The sequence below is a fragment of the Rhinatrema bivittatum genome, chromosome 4 (genome assembly GCF_901001135.1).
Source record: "Rhinatrema bivittatum chromosome 4, aRhiBiv1.1, whole genome shotgun sequence".
NCBI classification, from domain to species: domain Eukaryota; kingdom Metazoa; phylum Chordata; class Amphibia; order Gymnophiona; family Rhinatrematidae; genus Rhinatrema; species Rhinatrema bivittatum.
In genome coordinates this window covers 355,370,733-355,393,574 of record NC_042618.1, presented here as the reverse complement: position 1 = coordinate 355,393,574, position 22,842 = coordinate 355,370,733, and the positions used below count along the sequence as shown (strand labels likewise).

The 22,842-nt window shown below is 47.0% G+C and overlaps 1 protein-coding gene across 2 annotated transcripts in view; it reads right to left on the bottom strand.

Annotated features, from left to right (window-relative positions):
- Positions 1 to 22,842, bottom strand: part of SUZ12 (SUZ12 polycomb repressive complex 2 subunit) — a 309,933-nt gene that overhangs the window by 115,577 nt on the left and 171,514 nt on the right. For both annotated transcript variants that reach the window (XM_029600710.1, XM_029600711.1), the window contains one exon: positions 7,386 to 7,488. In XM_029600710.1, coding sequence (XP_029456570.1) covers positions 7,386 to 7,488 — 103 coding nt within the window. The remainder of the gene's footprint in view (positions 1 to 7,385; positions 7,489 to 22,842) is intronic.

Genomic DNA, 22,842 nt, shown 5'->3' with positions numbered 1-22,842 from the left:
GTGACGTCACTTCCCATGCCGGCTGCTTTTTAGCGGTGCTCTCTGCCCCCGGAGCGTTTTCGGTCAAAAAATCAGCTATACCCACGCGAATTACAGCGTTTCTTCTAGTCTTCGACAGCGGATAGTAGCAGGAACATGGCGACAAAAAAAAAGTCTGTGGACTTTAAAAAATTCTCATACATTAAAGGAGGAGATGCCCCGGACCCCCCAGACAACAAAATGGCGGCGGCTGCAGAGTCGGAGGACTCGGAGACTGAAGGGGCTGATCCGGGCTTGCTGGAAGCTGAACGGCCTCTACGCACCGAAATGCATTCATGGTGTATGGAACTGAGGCGAGATATCAAAGCGTTTAAAACAGAGATTGTAGAGACTTTACAAGAAATGAGGGAGGACAACGTGGCTCTGGGACGCAGGCTCGATGAGGCAGACATCAGACTTGATGAACACGAGGAGCAATGGCAGCAACAACAACTGGAGGTCACAGCTCTACAATCAGCACAGGCAGAACTGGAGGACAAACTTGAAGACCTAGAGAATAGGTCCAGACACTGTAATCTACGTTTTAAGGGCATTCCTGAAAAAGAAGATTACCAGGACTGTGTATCCATCATTCAGAGGATCTGCCACCTGATTCTTGGGGATATGGAGACTGACAACGGTGGCACTCCGCTTGAACTGCGGACAGAGCGAGCGCACAGGTCACTGGGGCCCAGGATTGGCAACCGGACACGAGGCATCGTGGTATGCTTTCATTCCTTCGCATACAAAGAAAAAATTGCCGCTGCAGCCCGGCAGCGACGAGTTTGGACCTGGGAAGGGAATGAGATTTCCATCTATGCAGACTTAGCATCCAGCACCTTACGCAAGAGAATTAACTTTTAGGCCGGTCACCTCTGCACTCGCTTCTGCATCCATACGCTACAGATGGCTCTTCCCTTTCAGCTTATGGTTCCAGGTGGACGGGAAATCCTATAAGGTTCGAAGTCTGGATGCAGCGGTACAGGCTCTGAAAGAAGTGGGAATAATGGTGGAACTGCCTGCGCAAAAGGAAGCAGCACCCTCAAGTTCTAAACTAGCCGCACCGCGATGGCAACGTGTCAACAAAGGACGCAGACTTCGCAGGAATGCCAGTGATACTGTGGCGGCTGAAGCCCTTACCCGATCTGATTAGCCAGTCTGGCTGGCCTGTTTCTCACTAACTGGCTTCTAGCTGGCTACTCGCCACGTTCTTACTTCACTTGGACTGACTGGTTATACAGCAGAGTGGGTAATTTCAGTTTCAGTTGAGCATGAAAATGTTACAAGAGTAATAGCAGGTGTTCCGGGGGGGGGGAGGAATCCACCTCCCGGCATGGTTTCTTCCTCCAGATTTCTTCCAGGAAGGAGGGAATTCTTCCAGGGTATCTTGCTTCACATTGGGCGTTTTTTTATACGTTGGGGGGTTCTTTGGAGGTCAGTTTTGCATTGGGTTCTAATCATACTGGGGAGCTTCAGGGTCTTTCACTTGGGGATACAAGGTATATGTTTCTTTCCTTGGCACCTACCGCGCTGGCCACTCCGACCAGAGGAGATGGGATATGGGAATGGGTGGAGAGAGGTGACCGGACACTAATGATATGTCCACAATTAAATTTATTTCCCTTAATGTTAAGGGTTTAAACTCTGGAAGGAAAAGAAGGCTTTTATATCAGGAAATGGAGCGTTTATCTGCTGATGTGATTTACTTACAAGAAACTCACCTCTGCAAGCACTATGAAGGCCTACTACGTTCCAATAAGTACCCAAACCAATTCTGGGCGGCGACACAAGAATTTAAGTACTCGGGAGTAGGCATTTTAATACACAAAGATGTCCATTCTGAAGTATGGGACGTATTCCCTGACCCGCAGGGCAGATATCTTCTCCTCAATGTGATCTTGGGCGAGAGTCCTATACACTTTGCTCAGTGTATGGTCCTACTTCTCAGAAGGAAGCTTTTTTTTTTTTTACCAAGCTCCATAAGGTTTTAGCAGACCATGCGGAGGGAAGTGTCATCCTTGGTGGGGACTTTAACCTGACGCTTAACCCTCGATTGGATAATTCTTCGGGGACTAGCTCCGATTCTGCCCTTGCCCGGAAGGCTCTCAGATTCTCACACTTACAGCGGGGGTGGATATTTGGCACTCTCGCTTTCCCGCTTCCCGTAGCTATACTTATTTCTCACCCCCTCACAATAGTTACTCTCGTTTAGACATGTTTTTGATTGATAAGATCAAACTTAATGCAGTAAGTGCGGTAGATATTGAGCCTATAGTGTGGTCTGATCATACTCCCATTTGGTTTAAAATATTCATAGGCCAGTCTGATTCCGGTCAGCGCTTTTGGCGTCTGAATGACTCCCTGTTGGAGGACAATACCTTTCAGAAGCAGCTGGCTAAGGAAATTCAGGAATACATCCGCAATAATGACACAGGAGAAGTTGGTGCGGGGGCTCTGTGGGAGTGTCTGAAATGTGTCTTACAGGGCTCCTTCATTGCCCGGGCGTCTCATGTTAAGTGGCAGCGAGAGAAGGAGCGCCAGACTTTGCTGATGGCCCTATCTAAGTTGGAATGGGCCCATATGCGGGATGTGGCTCGTTCTCCACTGCGGGGTTCTATTCAGGAGATTAGGGATAAGATCATGGCTCTAGACTCAGCCCGGATAGCCCATCAACTGGAATTGGCCCAGCAACAGTTTGAGGGCGGGAATAAAGCTGGACGCTATTTAGCCCACGCTCTTAAACGGAGACAGGCACAGGCTAATATCTCCAAAATTAAAGATGATTCTGGGAGGATCCTTACTGATAACACCTCAATTAGGCAATGTTTTCATCAGTTTTACTCATCACTTTACAGTGGGGATTTGGGCATACAGGCAGCTTCGATTGGGTCTTACCTTTCTCAGATTCCTCTCCCTACTTTGACTGCTGCCCAGAGGCAATTTTTAGATAGGGACATTACGGCCATAGAACTCCAGGAAGCTATTAACTCACTCAAACCAGGAAAATCCCCGGGTCTCGATGGGTACATTCCAAGGTTTTATAAACAATTTGCTACGGCCCTAACACCCATGCTATTGAAGTTTTTTTTAACTCTCAGGACGGGGACTACTTTATCTGCACAGGCTAATATGGCCAGGATCACGTTACTGGTTAAGCCTGGATGTGACCCTTTGGTATGTGGCTCGTACAGGCCCATCTCTCTGTTGAATATCGATGTTAAATTATTGGCAAAAATTCTGGCGAACCGTTTGAATTGCTTTATAACTCAATTGGTGGGGGTCGATCAGGCTGGTTTTATCCCTGGGAGAACTACTGCTGACAATGTTCACAAAATTATGGACACTATCTGGTATGCTCAAAAACACAAAATCCTTGCTGAGGCTTTGTCAATTGATGCTGAGAAAGCATTCGATAGGGTGCATTGGCCTTATCTTTTCCAGACCACTGGAGTGTATGGGTTTTGGCTCCCCTTATCTTCAGTGGTTGGGTCAGCTATATAATTCTCCCAGGGCTTGCTTGAAGATAAACGGAGGTTACTCAGCTTCATTTGAAGTGGGTAGAGGGACTAGGCAGGGCCGCCCGCTGTCCCCACTACTCTGTGCACTATTCCTTGAACCTTTTGCTATTACTATCCGTAGAAACGCTAATATCTCTGGAGTGACCATAGGCAACCTTTCCACTAAAATTTCTCTGTATGCCGATGATATTTTATTCACGCTCACCGATCCAGCAAAGTCCCTTGACAGTGTAACTGATGAGATGGAGGCCTTTGGCAGGGTCTCTGGCTTCACAGTAAATTGGGACAAGTCAGAGGTTCTTAATATCAATCTCCATCCCAGGACGGTCAGTCGACTTCAGGAGTTGTTTCCATTCAAATGGGCTAAAACACAGATTAAATACCTAGGGATTCAGCTTAGTGCCACACAGGACTTACTCACTATTAATTATATCCCTCTTTGGAATAAATTATCTAAGGACATGGAAGAGTGGAGCCGCTACCAGATTTCCTGGCTGGGTAGAATGGCTGCTTTCAAGATGAATATTTTACCAAAACTACTATATCTATTTCAGACACTCCCAGTTCTGGTCTCTGCATCTCTGTTAAAACAATGGCAGAAGCAGTGCATGGCCTTTATCTGGGCGGGTAGGCAGCCCCGGGTAGCCCGTGTGTGTGAGAGTTCGGCTTTTTCACTGTGGAGGAGACAGGGCATCAGGTCTTGGGGACATGTTTGGGGTCCAACAACCATGTGCCCTTTTGCTGATCTTCAGCGAGCTTATGCATTGCCTGATTCGGCTTTGTACTCATATATACAATTAGCTCATTTTGCTAGGGCTAATATGCTTGCTTTACATCTTGCCCAGGGCAAATCCGATTTTGAGAAGTTATGTGAGAAGGCTAATGGTTGTACTAAATTATTATCTAGGCTGTACCAACTTTTACTGCCACAAGATGCACCTACTTACACCTTTCAACAGTCTTGGGAGCAAGATCTCCAGGTATGCTGGACCCCACAGGTCTGGAAGTCGATTTTTCAACACCTGGGTAGAGGACATATTGCGGCCTCTCTTATTGAGAACTCTTATAAGGTGTTGTACCGTTGGTATATGTGTCCTTCTCAGTTGCATAAATACACACCTCTATACCCGGATACTTGTTGGCGAGGCTGTATGGAGAAGGGTACATTCTATCATACGTGGTGGGCTTGTTCCCAAGTTCAGGTTGTCTGGGAAGCGATATTTCAATGGCTGAGAAACTTGTTCCCTGGGTTGCCATTCTTTACACCTGCGCAAGCGCTATTGGGTATGGCTCTATCTGGGCTATCGAAGGATTCCAATCAGTTAGCCCAGTATATATTGATCGCTAGTCGCTGCGAGACAGCACGCTTGTGGAAATCTCCCAGAGTTCCCACATCAGAGACCATTCAACACAAAGTGCGGAGGATCTTTTTATTATCCAAAATTACAGCATATAAGCATAAGAGTTTCTCGCTTTGAATCGATTTGGAAACCTTACCAAAAATGGCTCTCTGGAATATCTGTGGGCAATTCGGCTTAATCGCTATCTTATGTATTATATGCGTCCTGACCTCCCGGGCAGCCCGGCTCTTTATTCATACCCTGGGTGTAATTCTATGGCTTACCTGTCTTCTTTTGTGTGGTACCCATTCATTACTCTGTTATAGCGCTCATGTGAAGCATGGGGGGAGGGGGGGTTTATTACTTATATAAAACACGAAAGACTTGGTGTTTCAATTATGTGATGTAAACCTTACTTATGCATACTGTTTTATTTTATTAACCACGATATTTGTCATGTATATCTGTTATCCAGGCCGTACAGCCTGGTTTACATATTCAATTCTTTGGTTCAATAAAAAACTTTAATAAAAAAAACCGACTATTATATTGGGTCATATAGAGTTGGTAAGCAGCAATTCTGAGGATCAACATTGATCCTTGACTCTGCGACCAATGGCATCCAGAAACTTCTGTTCCTTCCCAGGGGGAAAGGAAGTGTGAGGTTTCGACCTTTTTGCTCTCTTTTGTGCAGATTCAACCACCACAGATTGGTGATCCAATTGAGGCTTCTGAAAGCCTGGAGCTGACTGCACCAAATAGGTAGAGTCAGTTTTTCTGTGGACTGGTGCAATGCAGCCAGGATGTTCCCAGTTCTTCTTGAGGAGGTCTAGAAGAACTTGGTGGATAGGCTTGGAGGTGATTTCCTTGGGCGCATCCAGGAACTGAAGCAACTCCATCATTTGATGTCTGTCGTCCTGTTCCGTTAGTAATTGGAAGGGGACCAATTCAGACATTTCCTTCACAAAATTTATGAAAGAAAGGTCTTTTGGAGGAGAACGCTTTCTACTCTCAGTGGGTGAAGGAGGTGATGGCAAATCATCGGTGTCTGGTGAGGAATCATCAGTCCAGGTATCATAAGGATCAGCACCTGTCCCTCTAGGAACTAGAGAGGAACGGGGTAGTTGGATACCTGAAGGTCCCAGTCTAGGCTCTGAAGGCATCGGAGGAATAACCGGAGGTACCGATGAAGGCAATGAAGGCCCTGGCATCGAGGGCATCGGTGGATGGCTCGATGGCACCAATGGAGGTATTGGCACCGATGTCGATGGCTGAGGCAGAACTCCCGATGGAGGGATGCAGAACGGTGTTTCTCCTCCTGATGATAAAGTAAGCGGGGAGGGCACCAGAGCCATCCGTGGAAAAGCGGCTATAAGCGCTTCCATCCTCGATAGCAGCGGTGCCAAGGCTGCTGGAATCGGGTCAGTAGTCTGTTCCACTATCGGTACCGGGGGAACCTGGAGTCTGTGCATCTCCTTGTCGAAGGCCTCCTGAACCATCCGGTCCAGTTCTTCTCGGACGATGGCGAGGTCGATGTTTCGCTCCCTCAATGGTCCGAAACTTTCGGTGCCCATGGCAATGTTTCTCCTTACAATCCCCTCGGTCCTGAGGGGGAGAAGAGGGTGTCTAAGGCCGAGAAGTTGTCCATGCTGGGCGGTCACCAGTCGGTGGTCGATGCTGGCGCGACGTTGACGGTGCCGGTTCAGAGACATCAATGCAATGGACGGAGTCAGGGTTTGAGCATAGAAGAGAAGTCCCATCTTCTCCATTCTGGCCTTGCGACCTTTTGGTGTCATTAGGGCACATTTGGTGCAGGTCAAGACATCATGCTCTCATCCAAGACACATTACACAGACTTTATGGGGGTCTGTAATAGACATGGTACAAATACAGTCCGGGCACTGACGGAACTCAGACGCCATGGCCACAGAAAAAAATCGAGCCGCGGTACTGTCGACGGCCAGTAGGCCGCGAGGGCCAAACTCGATGGTAATAGACAGAAAACGGGTAAAATCTTACCGGAGTACCGCGGACTGAAAAAGTTAATGGAGGGACCCCTGTGGGGCAATTTAACTTTTAATAATTCCGCGAGGAAAATTCCTGTCAGGAATCCTTGCAGAGCTCCTTAATTGCATGGCTACTGCTTCGTGGAAAAAAGAAGACTAAAGAGGGACCCCTGCTGGCTGCAGGGTTAGTGCCATGCTGGGCATGCCCAGTAGGGGCCAGTCAAAGTTGACAAAAGTGTTCCGTGATTAGGCTCCATCCTGTGATGTCACCCATATGTGAGGACTACCATCCTGCTTGTCCAGTGAAAACCAATTATATCTGCCCAATAAAGGTTCCTCCATCTAGGTTAGGTAATATCTTTTACTTTACTTGTTTTACAGACAAGGTTGACTGCATTTTATAGAACTGTTGCTGTGAAATACAAAGTTAAACAGGTGATACAGCATTTGAATGCCAATATGAATACGAAGATTATAATGCTCGATTAACTGAAGAATGTTACCTGTTTTTATCAAACACAGTCATTTGTGCTACAAAAGTCTTTTCTCCATCATCACGATTTGATGAATTTCGTTTTCTTCTTGCCGGAAGCTCCTCCGTAACATCTACATAAATACATTTGAGACTATGTTATGCTGAACATGGACAGCCAGTTGTTACGAAGCAGGAAAAGCTCCTAAACCTCAGAGGACAGCAATTCATACTTTTACATGTCAGACACATCCATGAGAAACACTTAAAACATGCTCCAGGCTAACAAAATATGTTCCTCTCGGTACAGCATACTGTACTTAACTGGACACAATTAGAAATTTGTAATTTCGTTATTTTTGGTAATGTGTTCATTAAAAATAAAACCTGCCATTGTCTGTTTTGTTTGCTTGTGACATCAAGGAACAGTAGCAATAAGATTTTAGTATTTTTTGAAAATACATTTCTTCTTGCTCAGTTTGTCACATTTCCACAGCATTACCCGCTATTGGCATTCTGTAATAGTTTTATGGCATGTCATGCCTAACATCTTTAACAGCAAAACTTAGGAATTCCAATTTATATTAGTTGACTCCCATACATAATTATGGCACTTGTAAATGAGAAATATCTATAAAGTATGTGGGATATGAGAGATTTTGGGAATTTTCCTTACTAAATCCTTTTTCTATTAACTCCTACAGCACATAGGATTTAGATACTACTCAAGAAATGTAATTGAGCTTAGCAGCTTCAAGAGTGTCAAGTAGTCTCCTTCAGTGAGACCTTCCTGCTAGTCCAGTCTCCAGAAATTTGTGATGCTGAAATGCATGCCTCAATAGCTCTTTAGTACCACATTATTAATCTATGTACCATACAGACCAATGCTGTACAGCTTCTTCAAAACATTCACTGAAATATTTGACTACTAGAGGAGTTAATAGAACTCTCCACCTTTCAGAAGTCATGACCTGTGGAATGGAGCACAGCTTTAACAAAATGGAATTCACAGCAGCTTGGTTGCAAATGCTGATGTCCATTTTCATCTCTACCATGGAAGCCTGCTCTAGATAAGTGTGTCTGGAGTAAACACAGAAAAGTTATTTTTATGGACCTTCCTGTACCACTCAATCATATGGGCTCTAACTCATTTAAATATTAAAGTCTTACAGGCTGGTAGTCCCTTCTTACCAATACCATATCCATAATATATCGGGCTTGGTAATGTGTCTGTCAGTGCTCACGCGTGTTCCCCAGTCCGCCGATAGATGGCGCAGGCGACTCCCTGGCCGCCTTGGAGGCTCAAACACACCGTACAGCGGCCATGTCACACCACCAGCTACAAGAGGTACTCCTGGGGGAATTCAGCACTACTGCAGAATTTGCGCAGAATTCCTCCTTCCCGCGGATTTACTCCCTCCCTCCCTTGCTGGAAGACTATTCAAAACCGGAAGGAAAACTGCCATCACGGGACAAGCAGAAAATAGAGACCACCCTGGCACACCGCGGAGCGCGTCCTGCGGCACATGCTCCGTTTGCGGCGAAGATGAAGGCCTGGCGCGCCGTTCACGGTGAAAAGGGAAGGCCCCCCCCCCCCCGTGTGCTGCGATGGGCGTGCCCAGGCCTTCATCTTCGCCACGGAGCGTGTGCCACGGCATGCCGGGGTCTCCACTGCTATTTTCTGCTCAAGGTGAAAATGGAAGGCCCCCGTGTGCCGCGAACGGCATGCCGGGCCTTCATATTCGCTGCAAACGGTGTGGGTCCCGTGGCATGCTGGTGAAAGCGAACGTGTCTGGGAGGGGAGGGTGAGAGCCAATGTGTGTGTGAGAGAGGGGGTTGACAGAGAGCATGGTTGGTAAGAGGGGGGTGGGGAGGGTGTGAGAGAGCATGGGAGGTAAGAGAGGGTGGGTGGGGGGATGCTTGAGTGTGGATTTCAGAGAGAGGGAGCCTATATGAGGGGAGGGGGATGCCGGTGAGAGAGAATGTGTGTGTGAGAGGAGGTGTGGGGGAGTGCGCGAGACCGCTTGATTGGTAGGAGGGGGTGTGCAGGGGATGCTTGAGTGTGGGTTTCAGAGAGGGAGCCTATATGAGGGGATGTGTGTATGTGGAAGGGACAGTGAATTTCTAGGGAAATTCTGCAACTTTAAGTAATAACTTTTTTCTTTAATAATTTAAAATGAAATTACTTAAGAGCATATGTGCCAATAAAAAGGCTCGCCACCCAGGCGTAGAACGGGTACAGTTGCTAGTACAATTAATAATGGCTCAGGATTTCCTTAAGAACTTCCATCTTTTCTATATAATAGTTTAGTGCTCGAGATCCATAAAAAATGACAGTGCATCTCTTTAGGAGATTTGGGCTTTGAATACACAGTGAACAAAATTTCTTAGTTAATTTAACAAAACTTGAAGCAGTTTGCGCCACCTCATTTTGTATTAATTTTTTTTTTTTTTTTAACTAGGTGATCCCCAATGGTCAGGAAATAGAGAAACTGAACCTAAAGACTCAAATTGAGGCTCCATAAGAGCATACATCATCATATTCAAACTAAGTAGTGGCCTCAACATCTTAGGCCTCTGCATAATTGTTCTGAAAAATTTCATATTCAAGACAGATGACAAAAAATGCATTCAAATATACAATATTAATACCGTAGTTGCCTCAGAAATCCTCAATGTACTAGCATTAAAACCTGGCTAAAGGAAAATTAGTTTACCTGATAATTTTCGTTCCTGTAGTACCACGGATCAGTCCAGACACCTGGGTTATGCTCCCGCTTCAGCAGATGGAGACAGAGCAAGATTTTGATTGGCTCAGCCCTGCATATATATAGCAGCGTGCCAGCCTCAGCCTCTCAGTCTTACGTAATGTCAAAGCAGAATGAGCAAACAAAACAGACTAACTAAATTGGCCCTAAAAAAAAAAAAAAAAGAACCACGGCCAAGTTCAAACCCCCAACTGGAACAAGACTCCCAGAACCAAAGGAGTAAACAATGGCACATAAAAAACCACGAGCGGACTTCTCCGTTACATCAAAAGATATACGCAGACAAAGACAGAACAAACCAAGGGCGGGTCCCTGGACTGCTCCGTGGTACTACAGGAACGAAAATTATCAGGTAAGAAACTAATTTTCCTTTCCCTGTACATACCCGGATCAGTCCAGACACCTGGGACGTACCAGAGCTAACTTACTTAGGGTGGGGCCCAGAGAGTCCCGCTCGAAGAACTCCCTCGCCAAAAGCACCCGAAGCTGTAGCCTGAACATCCAAACGATAATGCCTCGCAAAAGTATGCAAGGATTTCCAAGTAGCCGCCCGACAAATTTCCTGAGGGGACACTTGTGAGGATTCCGCCCAAGAGGTGGCCTGAGACCGTGTCGAATGAGCCCAAATACCCACAGGAGTTGGTTTTCCCCGTAATAAGTATGCGGTGCCAATGGGTTCCTTGAGCCACGAGCGATCGTAGTCTTGGAGGCCGCACTTCCCCTCTTGTGACCAGAATACAAAACAAACAAATGGTCAGAAATGCGAAGGATTCGTAACCTCAAGATACCGTAGTAAGGTCCTGCGAGCATCCAGTTTACGTAAATCTCGCACCCTAGAATCGGACCGCTCCCCTTCCGGAAAAGAGGGAAGCTCCACCGATTGATTCAAGTGAAAAGACGAGACTATCTTAGGTAAGAAGGAAGGGACTGTACGTAGAGAGACCCCGGAATCCGAGATACGCAAGAATGGCTCCCGACAGGACAAAGCTTGCAATTCCGAAACTCGCCGAGCTGAAGTGATCGCGATAAGGAAAAAGCAAATGTTGCTTACCTGATGTAATAGGTGTTCTCACAGGACAGCAGGATGTTAGTCCTCACAAATGGGTGACATCGAGGATGGAGCCCAACCACGGAAAACTTCTGTCAAAGTTTCAGGAACTTTGACTGGCCCCTACTGGGCATGCCCAGCACGGCACTAACCCTGCAGCCAGCAGGGGTCTCCCTTCAGTCTTGTTTCAAAGCTACAGGCAGTGCCGAAAGATAAAAGAAAAACTAACCCAACACCGCGGGGTGGCGGGCGGGTTTCGTGAGGACTAACATCCTGCTGTCCTGTGAGAACACCTGTTACATCAGGTAAGCAACATTTGCTTTCTCACAGGACAAGCAGGATGGTTGTCCTCACAAATGGGTGAGTACCAAGCTGAGGATGTCCTGACCTACACCAAATGTACCCAACGGTGTGCAATAGGCACAACAACTGGGGTGGAATTTGGGGAAGGGCATCCGCACCCTACCGGGAAGGTGGAAGGGGGTTGGTACATCATGTTGGAAAAAGGTTAGGCAAGACAGATTGGCCGAAGATGGAATCCTGTCTTCCAGCTTTGTCCAAACAATAGTGGGCTGCAAATGTATGGAGTGAACTCCAGGTGGCAGCCTTGCAGATGTCAGGAAGCGGCACCGATCGAAGGTGTGCTACTGAAGTCGCCATGGCCCTCACAGAGTGTGCTTTGACACGGTCTTGGAAAGGAATGCCAGCTTGCTGATAGCAAAAGGAAATGCAGTCCGCCAACCAGGAGGAAAGAGCCTGCTTACCCACAGGTTGTCCCAACTTGTTAGGATGGAAAGAGACGAATAATTGAGTGCTCGTCCTGTGAGAAACTGTACGGTCTAGGTAAAAGGCTAGAGCCCGTTTACAGTCTAGGGTATGCAGAGTCTGTTCCCCGGAGTTGGAGTGGGGCCTGGGAAAAAAGATAGGTAGTATGATGGATTGATTGATGTGAAACTCCGAAACTACCTTAGGTAAAAATTTAGGGTGAGTGCGGAGTACCGCCCGGTCCTGCAGGAGTTTAGTGTAAGGCGGATAGGTGACTAGGGCCTGTAATTCACTAACCCTGCGAACTGAAGTGATGGCCAAAAGGAATAACACTTTCCATGTGAGATATTTTAGGTCACAGGAGTGCAGAGGTTCGAAAGGTGGCTTCATAAGGCGACCAAGAACCAGATTAAGGTCCCAAGATGGGGCCGGAGGACGTAAAGGTGGCTTCAAATGGAGCAAGCCTTTAAGAAAGCGTGTTACAAGGGGTTGTACTGATATAGGAACACCCCCTATACCTTTATGGAAGGCGGCTACCGCACTGACATGCATTCTTATGGAAGAGGTCTTTAGGCCTGATTCCGATAGATGCCATAAATAGTCCAAGAAGCTAGAGATTGGACAGGAAAGGGGATCAAGGGACTGAGAAGTGCACCATGATGTGCACCTTTTCCATTTGTAGGAGTACGATTTTCTTGTGGAAGGCTTTCGTGAAGCTATCAGGACACGAGAAACTGAATCTGAAAGGTTAAATGGCTGAAGGACTAACCTTTCAACATCCATGCCGTCAGGGACAAGGCTTGGAGGTTGGGATGGAGGAGGCATCCGTCGTTTTGAGTGAGCAGATGCGGGTCCTTTCCCAGAGGAATGTGCCTGCGGATGGAGAGATCCTGGAGTATGGGAAACCACACTTGGCGGGGCCAGTGCGGTGCTATCAGGATCATAGTTCCCTTGTCCTGACGCAGCTTCACGAGAGTCTTTGACACAAGAGGAAGTGGAGGGAATGCATAGAGCAGACCGGTTGTCCACTTGAGGGAGAATGCATCTCTCGGTCGAGAGTGCTGGCTCCGAATGAGAGAGCAATAATTGTCCACTTTGTGGTTCTGAGGGGACGCAAAGAGGTCTATGTGGGGAGAACCCCACTTGTGAAACAGAGAGGTCGCTACCAGAGGATTGAGTGACCACTCGTGTGGTTGGAAGACACGGCTTAGCTGGTCTGCCAATACATTGTCTACTCCCGGCAGGTAGGTGGCCCTGAGGTACATGGAGTGGGAGAGGGCTTCTGCCCAAATCTGCGCAGCTTCCTGACACAAAAGGAAGGAGCCTGTGCCTCCCTGCTTGTTTATGTACCACATAGCCACCTGGTTGTCTGTCTGAATTAAAATTGCATGGTTTGACAGGCAAGTTTGAAAAGTCCTGAGAGCATAGCGAATGGCTCGCAGCTCCAGGAAATTGATCTGGTGTTTGGCTTCCTCTAGTGACCAGAGTCCTTGAGTTTGTAGATTGTTTACATGGGCTCCCCAACCGATGTTGGAAGCGTCGGTGGTGAGGATTAATTGGGGATCTGGTGGAAGAAAAGGCAAGCCCTGTAGGAGGTTGCACTGATTCGCCCACCAGGCAAGAGATAGACTGAGCATGTTTGTGATGCGAACAATGGAGGACAGAGGCTGAACAGCTTGGGTCCATTGTGATCGTAGAGTCCATTGTGTGACTCTCATGGCCAGACGAGCCATGGGAGTCACATGAACTGAGGAAGCCATGTGTCCCAGTAGAACAAGGAATTGGCGAGCTGTTGCTGTGTGTTGAGACTGCAGCTGGCGAGCTAGGGACACAAGGGCTTGAGCTCGTTGATGAGGAAGGAAGGCTTTTGCCTGTAAGGTGTCCAAGTCTGCCCCAATGAAGGATAAGATTTGAGATGGGACTAAGTAGGATTTCTCGTAATTGACAAGAAACCCTAGAGATAGCAAAGTTTGAATGGTTAGGGTCAGGGAGGACCGAGCAATCTGCTGGGTTGGGGCCCTGACTAACCAATCGTCCAGGTAGGGGTAGACGTGGACACCTTCCTTCCTGAGGAACGCTGCAACCACCACGAGGCATTTGGTGAAGACCCGTGGCGCGGATGCCAAGCCGAAAGGTAGCACTCGATATTGGAAGTGATTTCGGCCTACTAGAAAACGCAGGTATTTGCGATGAGATTGCGTGATTGCAATGTGGGTATATGCGTCTTTCAGGTCCCCTCTCTGCAGCAGAGGAAGAAGCGAGCCCAGGGTTACCATCTTGAATTTCTCCTTGCAAAGGTACTTGTTGAGGGCCCGGAGGTCGAGGATCGGACGAAGTCCTCCTGACTTTTTTGGGATCAGGAAGTACCTGGAATAGAACCCTAGGCCTTGTTGTAAGGGCGGAACGGGTTCTATAGCGTGTGACTGTAGGAGAAGAGAAACTTCCTGCTCTAAAAGAACAGAATGATCTGTGTGACTCCACGCCTGTAGAGGTGGGGAGTCGGAAGGAAGAGTCAGGAAGTTGAGATGGTAACCCCGTGCAATTATTGTTATCACCCACTGGTCGGTGGTGATGTAATGCCACCTTTCCAGAAAGTGGCACAAACGACCTCCCACTGGAATGGCTGGAAGAGGGGTTTGGCAAGTGCTCTCCAGGCAAACGTCAAAAACCAGCAGCAGGGCCAGATTGTGGAGCTGCTGCAGGCTTTGGTTTACGAGTCTGGCGAGGTTGAGTCTTATGGTAAGATCTCGCTGGCCTAGCCTTAGCTGATGGGGGATAATACTTTCGTTGCCTGAAGAAAGACTTTTTAGAGTCTTTCCTAGTTGGCTGTTTTGGAGGCAAGTCAGGAGGGATAGATGAGAGCTGTTTTAGTGTCTCATGATGATCCTTTAGTTCAGCAACGATTTGCTGAATCTGCTCACCAAACAGATTATCCCCTAGACAGGGTAAGTCAGAAAGCCTGTCTTGAACCTCTGGTCGTAGGTCAGATGACTTAAGCCAAGCCCAGCGTCTGGCGGAGATGGCTGTAGCAGAAAGTCTAGTGGAAGCATCAAAGATGTCATAAGCGGTTCTTATTTCGTGCTTCCCAGCTTCAAATCCCTTATTTAGGAGAGACTGGAGCTGCGGCTGGAACTGTTCTGGCAAAGCATCTGAGTACTCCTGCATCTGCTTTAGAATGACCCTATTGTATTGAGTCATATGCACCACCGGCATAGACCAGAAAGCACAATTAAACTCCTTTGAACCAACTACCTCCCTGGAAATCGAATCCATGCTCAAAAAGATGAAACCCTCCACTCATCCTATTGACCATATTCCATCTAAATTCTTGCTCTTCATTCCAGAAATCATCTCCAAACCTCTAGCGAAAATTATCAACTGCTCGCTAAATCAAGGATCCGTACCGGATACTCTGAAACTATCCACACTCAAGCCACTTCTTAAAAAACCCAATCTGAACCCAACGGACCCAACAAATTTTCGCCCCATAGCTAACTTGCCATTTGTAGCCAAACTTATGGAGAAAGTTGTGAATAAACAACTCTCAGAATACCTAGAAGAAAATAAAATTCTAGCTCCAGCACAATTTGGTTTCCGTAAATCCCTCAATACGGAATCCCTCATCATCTCTCTGACAGACTTAATCTACTCAGGCCTCGAAAAAAAGACCTCATACTTGCTGGCCCTACTCGACCTATCTGCGGCCTTTGACACGGTGAAGCACTCCATACTGATCAACCGTCTAGCTGACATCGGTATAGCAGGAACAGCCCTGGACTGGTTCAAGTCATTCCTCGACAACAGAAAATTCAAAGTCAGAATAAACAACAAAGAGTCGCACCCGGTCAATGCCACGCTTGGAGTCCCTCAAGGATCTTCTTTATCTCCTACTCTATTTAACATCTACCTTCTACCCCTTTGTCAACTCCTCACTAACCTAAAAGTCACACATTTTATCTACGCCGACGACGTCCAGATCCTGATACCAGTCTCAGAATCGATAACGAAAACACTCAATTTTTGGAATACCTGTCTACTATCCATCAACACACTCCTCTCCAGCCTCAATTTGGTGCTCAACACCTCAAAAACCGAGCTGATACTCATTACTCAGGATGAAAACGCTACACTAGTCCAAACGCCCTGGACCCCACATGTTAGAGATCTAGGAGTAACCATTGACAACAGATTGAATTTAAAACAATTTGTCAACACCACAACTAAAGAATGTTTTCACAAACTTCATGTATTAAAAAACTTGAAACCTCTCCTCCATCTACAGGACTTCCGTACGGTTCTCCAAGCTATCCTCTTCTCGAAAATTGATTACTGCAATTCCATCCTAATCGGCCTTCCTGCAGTTACTACAAAGCCACTACAAATGATACAAAACTCCGCAGCCAGGATACTGACCAACACCAGCAGATCCGAACACATCACCCCTATACTTAAGAGCCTACACTGGCTCCCCATTAAGTTCAGGATCCTCTACAAAGTGCTTACTATTATACACAAAACCATCCACTCACAAACAGCACTCAAATTAAATCGCCCTCTACAAGTTCATACAGCCTCCAGACCCATTAGACAAATGTATCTTGGCACCCTTTATGTACCACCAGCCAAGTCTTCAATGAAGAAACGTGCCTTCTCTATAGCCGGTCCCACGCACTGGAACAATCTACCATCAGACCTCCGCCTAGAACCCTGCCTGCGGACATTCAAGAAAAATTGAAAACATGGCTCTTTACGGAAGCCTTCACTTAAAGTATTTTGCTTTCCTGAAAGGCCCACATTGAAACTGTACTTTTCTCACCTAATACTTGTAATCACATATTACTCCTAACATCCTACGTTCGAGTTTTTATCCAATTCCACCAGTTTAAATAGTTCTCTATTTCCACACAGTTACACCTACTGTTTACCTCTTATTTATTCTTTATTATTATTATTATTTATTGTTATATGCATTATGTTTACTGTTTGTTTCTATGCATCATGTTTACTGTTTATTGATTTCTGGTTATTAATCTTTGTTTTATGTACACCATATCCATGGTAATTAACAATCTGGTTATATGTAAACCGAAGCAATATGTACCAGTACATGATCTTCGGTATATAAAAGTCTTTAAATAAATAAATAAATAAATATATAGTTGATAGGAAGCTATTCTAGAAATCAGCATAGCTCCTTGGTACACTTTCTGTCCTATACTGTCGAGGAATTTATTTTCCTTGGTAGGAGGTATGGAAGAATGTGGTTTTAAGCGTTTAGCTTTCTTTTGGGCTGATTCTACCACAACAGAGTGATGATCTAATTGTGGTTTTTGAAAGCCTGGTGCTGACTGTACCAGATAGGTAGAGTCAGCTTTCTTATTAACTGGAGGGACAGATCCAGGAGATTCCCAATTCTTTTTCAAAAGGTCTAGAAAAACCTGATGAATGGGAATAGAGGTTAAGATTTTTGGGGCATCCAGGAATTGGAGCAATTCCATCATCTGGTGCCTGTCATCTTGTTCAGATTGAAGTTGAAAAGGGACTAATTCTGACATTTCCTTCACGAAGTTTATGAAAGAGAGGTCCTCAGGGGGAGAACGCTTTCTACTCTCTGTTGGAGAGGGTGGTGAAGGCAAATCATCGGTGTCAGTAGAGGTATCATCACCCCAAGTGTCATAAGGATCACGAGGAGGCTGAATACCTGAAGGCCTCGGTTGAGGCTCCGAGAAACCGGAAGGAATCACTGGGGGTATCGAGGAAACCCTCGATGGAATCGGTGCCGGTATCGAAGGAATCTGTGTCGGCATCGATATTCTTTTTTGAAATTTAAGGTTTATTAGAGAAAGATAATACCGACAATACAAAACCATACAGCATCTGTGAAGCATGTACAATAACAAAATTGACAGTAGAATAGATGCAATAAAGACTTACAACAGATTCTCTGCTTTTCTCAGTTATTGTGTAAACATATCCCCCCCCTTCTGTTCCCCTCACCCCCCACCCTTCTCCCCTACCATCCCTGGGAGCTCCTGCAAAGGTAGTATGAACAAATAACATAAGAGAAAATCAGACATAAAAGGAAATCATATCTTCTTCTGTTGTTGTTGCCATGTTAGGTATAAAGACCAGGTACGCTGAAAGGCCCCTATTTGTTTCCGACGGTGCGCCGTAATCTTACTAAGGGTACAAACCTTTGCCACCCGTGACTGAACCTGCAATAATGTAGGTACACCCTGAGACTTCCAGTGTAAAGCTCTCTCACATCGAGCAGAGGTGACCACCAATCTAACAAAACGCTGTAAGGCCGTGTCGAGCTGTGGATAGTCTGAGTTAAGCAGGGCAACTATGGGGGTTAGAGTAATAGAAACATGCAATATGTCTGAAAGCCACACAGCCAGTCCCTGCCAAAACTGGGAAACAGCAGCACACTCCCACCACATATGATAAAAGGAACCTCGCTCCCCACAACCCCTCCAGCACCGATCCGAGGCCGTGGAATAAATTTTATGGAGTTTAGCGGGGGTATAATGCCACCGATAAAGGAGTTTGAAACTATTTTCCAAGTAGGAGGCTGAGATAAGACCCTTACACCCCACTGTAAAGATAGTGTCCCAAAAGTCGTCACCCTGCGGGGACCCCAGATCAGCCTCCCAGGCGGACAGGTATGTTGGGCGCGTTCCCATACCCTGAAGGAGCAGCTTATAAATTTTGGACATTAAGTGCTGTACTTTGTCAGCCGCTCGGCAGAAATTCTCAAAGAGACCAATTGGCTGGAGTAAATCCCGGGAAATATGGGTCGCTCTTGCGTAACTCATTAGTTGGAGGTAGCGATAGAAATCCCCCTGAGGTAAGTCATGCCGGGCCTGGAGAGTGGAGAACGTCACCCACGAGGAGTGCTCCCAGAAGTGACTATAATTATAAAGACCTTTAGCCAACCAATCTGCAAAGACCTGCGGAGCTGTACCCCCCCAAGAATGACCCAGAGTGAAAGGGGGAAAAAAGGACCGACCCCACCTTGGACCCCACCACCTGGGGCTTCCATTTATACCAAAGGCGTAAGGTACACTGAATCGTGTCCGGTAGGCCTTCCAATTTGGGCCCAGAGCTAGGAGGTTGCCAGAGGATATTAGTCAGCAGGTGTGGCCCGATAAGTTCCTGCTCCAGAATCACCCAAGGTTTGCGGGCGGTGGTTCTGTGCCAATCAACAACAGCTCGTAATTGAGCCGCAACATAGTATCGTAATAAGTTAGGCACTGCAAGGCCCCCCCCGCACCCGAGGTTGAAACAATACTTTCTGGGCCACCCTGGGGTGCTTCCCCTGCCACAGGAATTTCATAATCCTGCGTTGCCACTTGAGAAGCAGTGCAGTTGGTATGACGCAAGGAATGGTCTGGAAAAGGTATCCAATCCGGGGCAGGATGTTCATTTTAAAAGTAGCAATTCGTCCCAGCCACGAAATGTGGTATCGATTCCACTCCTCCATTTCCCTGTACAATTTAGCGAGAAGAGGTGGATAGTTAAGCCTAAAAACATCAGAATGAGCCCCTATAAATATACCTAGGTATTTAATTTTCTCCTTTGCCCATTTAAAAGCAAAACGGGCTTTCAGATCCCGTGCCTGGTCCTCCGGTAACGTAATATTAAGGATTTCGGTTTTGTCCCAATTAATGGAGTAGCCAGACACTTGACTGAAGGTTTTAATAATCTCTACCACGGCTGGCAACGATTGCTGAGGGTCCGCAAGGGTCAGAATGACATCATCAGCAAACATCGCCAACTTGGAGGAATATGACCCCACACTAATGCCCATCACGTCCCTCGACAACCGGATCCGTTGGGCCAAAGGTTCTATAAATAGGGCAAATAGTAATGGAGAGAGCGGGCAACCTTGGCGGGTGCCCCGCTCAACAATAAAGAACGGGGAATAGCCCCCATTTACCTTAATGCAGGCCCTTGGTTTATCATATAATTTCTGAATCCAGGTAATGAAAAAAGGCCCAAAACCCATGGTATGCAAGACTTGAAATAAAAAAGGCCAGTGAACCAAATCAAAGGCCTTTTCCGCATCCATAGCCATAAAAAGAAAGGGGATATGATGGCGCTTAACCCACCAGAGGGAATCCAACAACTTCCGCACATTATCGGACGCCATGCGACCAGGGATAAAACCGGCCTGATCCGGGTGAATGAGTTGTGCTACATAACCGTTAAGCCTGTTAGCCAGGATTTTAGCCAGAAGCTTGAGGTCTATGTTCAGCAATGAGATGGGCCTATAAGAGCCACACTTGGTAGGGTCCCGCCCCGGCTTTGCAATGATCGTTATACCCGCCACATTAGAATTAGGATTCAAAACCCCCTCGTGTCGCAAGGCATTAAACATGGCCGTAAGTGGGGTAAGTAAATCACCGGCAAAGCATTGATAAAACCGGGCAGTAAACCCATCCAGCCCCGGGGACTTGCCAGCCTTAAGTTGCTTAATGGCAAATAACACCTCAGATTCTGAGATATCCTTGTCTAGCGTATCCCTGGCGGACTCTGATAACTGGGATAAGGGAGTGTCCTGTAAAAAGGATTGTATGTCCCTGAACTCTATAGAGTGGTTATGGGAATACAGTGCAGAATAAAATTGTAAAAAGCAGTCACGGATCGCATCATTGGAGGTAAGTGGTGCACCATGAGCACCTACAATTTTAGTAATAGTGTTTTGTAAGCGTTTGGCTCTCAACTTATGCGCAAGCAACTTCCCCGCTTTATTGCCCCCTTCAAAGTATACTTGTTCCGTTTGCTCCAGCTCATGCGCAATTTTGGCCGCATCCAGCGCCCCAAGTTGCGATCGGTAGTCAGCTAAGGCCAAACGGAGCACTTCAGTGGGGGTTTGCTTGTGGCGCTGTTCTAAGTCCAATAATTTGGCAGTCAGGAGCGAACGTTCCCGCTGGGTCTCCTTTTTAACCCAAGAGGCCCGAGCTATAAAAGTCCCCCTAAGCACTGCCTTTAAACAGTCCCAGTAAGTGATGGGCGAGATGTCAGGGTGAAGGTTATGAGAACTGTAATCTGTAAGTACCCGCCGACATTGATCCACAAAGGAGTCACTGTCAAGTAAGCTATCGTTTAGGCGCCAAAAGCGTTGGCCTTTGTCATAATTAGGGAAAGTCAGCTCAGCCCACACCGGAGCATGATCGGACCACGTGATCGACTCTATAACCCCTTTGCGCACATTTTGGATCACTCCCCTATCCACAAAAACATAGTCTATCCTAGTGTATAGGTTATGGGGGTTCGAGAAAAAAGTATAATCCCTCTGGGTGGAATGCAAAAAGCGCCACACATCTACCAGCTGAAAGTGGTCCAAAAAAGCAAGGAGGCTATTGCGGTCTCTTTTCAAAGTAGAACATCGCCCCCCCGAGGAATCAAGACCAGGGTCTAAGGGCAGATTGCAATCTCCCATCACCATCAAGTGACCCACTTTTTTCAAGAGGACCAGCTTCACCAGCGCATCATAAAATTTGGCTTGGTGAACATTGGGGGCATATACGTTAAGCAATGTATACGAGACCCCAGCAATATTAAGGACCAGCAATAAATATCTACCCAAAGGGTCAGCAACACTGTCAAGCAATTCAAAAGCAAAGTCCTTGTGAAATAGAATCCCCACACCTGCATATTTAGCAGCTTTAGAGCTAGCCGCCCAATACTGATGCGGGTAAAGGGCAGAACTCATTAAATGCTCATAGCGCCGCTTTAAATGTGTCTCCTGGAGACAAGCAATCGCAATATCAGCACGCTGCAGATCTTTATATAGTAATTTACGCTTACGGTGCGTATTCAGTCCCTTAACATTAAAGGACTGTACCTTAAAGGTAGCCATCCGGACAAGTGATGGTGCATTTCAAGTGCCCCAGCGTATATAGAGCAGACAGAGATAAGAGCAGAAGAGGTCCCCCCATGAAACAAGAGACAACTAAACATAGTACCAAGCAGCACGTAGCCCTCAGTGAGCCGGGCAGTAAACAACAAGGCAATGCACTCCCAGAGAGGAGATCCCCACTATTCCCCATTCCCCCCCCCCCCCCCCCCTCCCAAAGGAACCACAATCATCTCTTGGGTCCCCCATCATCTAGGGGTGAGTGAAGACAGCTTCCCAGGTGCCGTCCCACCCGGCAGCATCAGCATATTATCAAACATATAACCAGTAACCAAACCCTCCACGTCCGGTGCGGCTTAACAAGAAACAGTGTCAAAGCCTTCAGAGCCAAAGCAGCCAGATCATGTAGGGGCTCTGTTCGCGATATCTGGATCCGGGGTGCGTCGCAGTCTCTTTCCCCCCTTTCCCATCCGCTGCCAGCGAGGTTCCTCCCTGCGGTCGGCACGTGGCGAGGAAGATGGCGGCAAATCCGTCACAGTATAGCCAAGGTCCTTCAAGATGCCCGCCGCTTCATGCACGGATTGTGCCTTGTGCGTTGTACCTTGCACAGTAAAGCTGAGGCCAAAGGGGAAGAGCCAGCGGTACCGGATGTTTTCTTTAATCAAAACAGCAGTAATAGGTTTCATAGCCTGGCGTTTCTTCATAGTAGTCGGGGAAACATCAGCATAGACTTGCACATCATGTCCCTGCAGCTGCACCTTCCCCCTCTGGCGCGCCAGGGCCAGGATCTTCTCTTTCACAGGGAAATCATGGAAGCAAGCGATCACATCCTTGGGTTGATTAGGAGCTCTCTGACCCTGGATCCTGTGAGCCCGTTCCAGCTTGACCACTAGAGACCCTCCAGAGCCTGCAGCATTTTGGTTTGCATCTTGCTGTAATAAATCAGTGCAAAGCTCTGTAATAACTTGCACACAGTTAGCAAAGTCAGAGGTCTCAGGAATGCCCCGAAAGCGCAGATTAGCCCTCCTATTCCTGTTTTCTA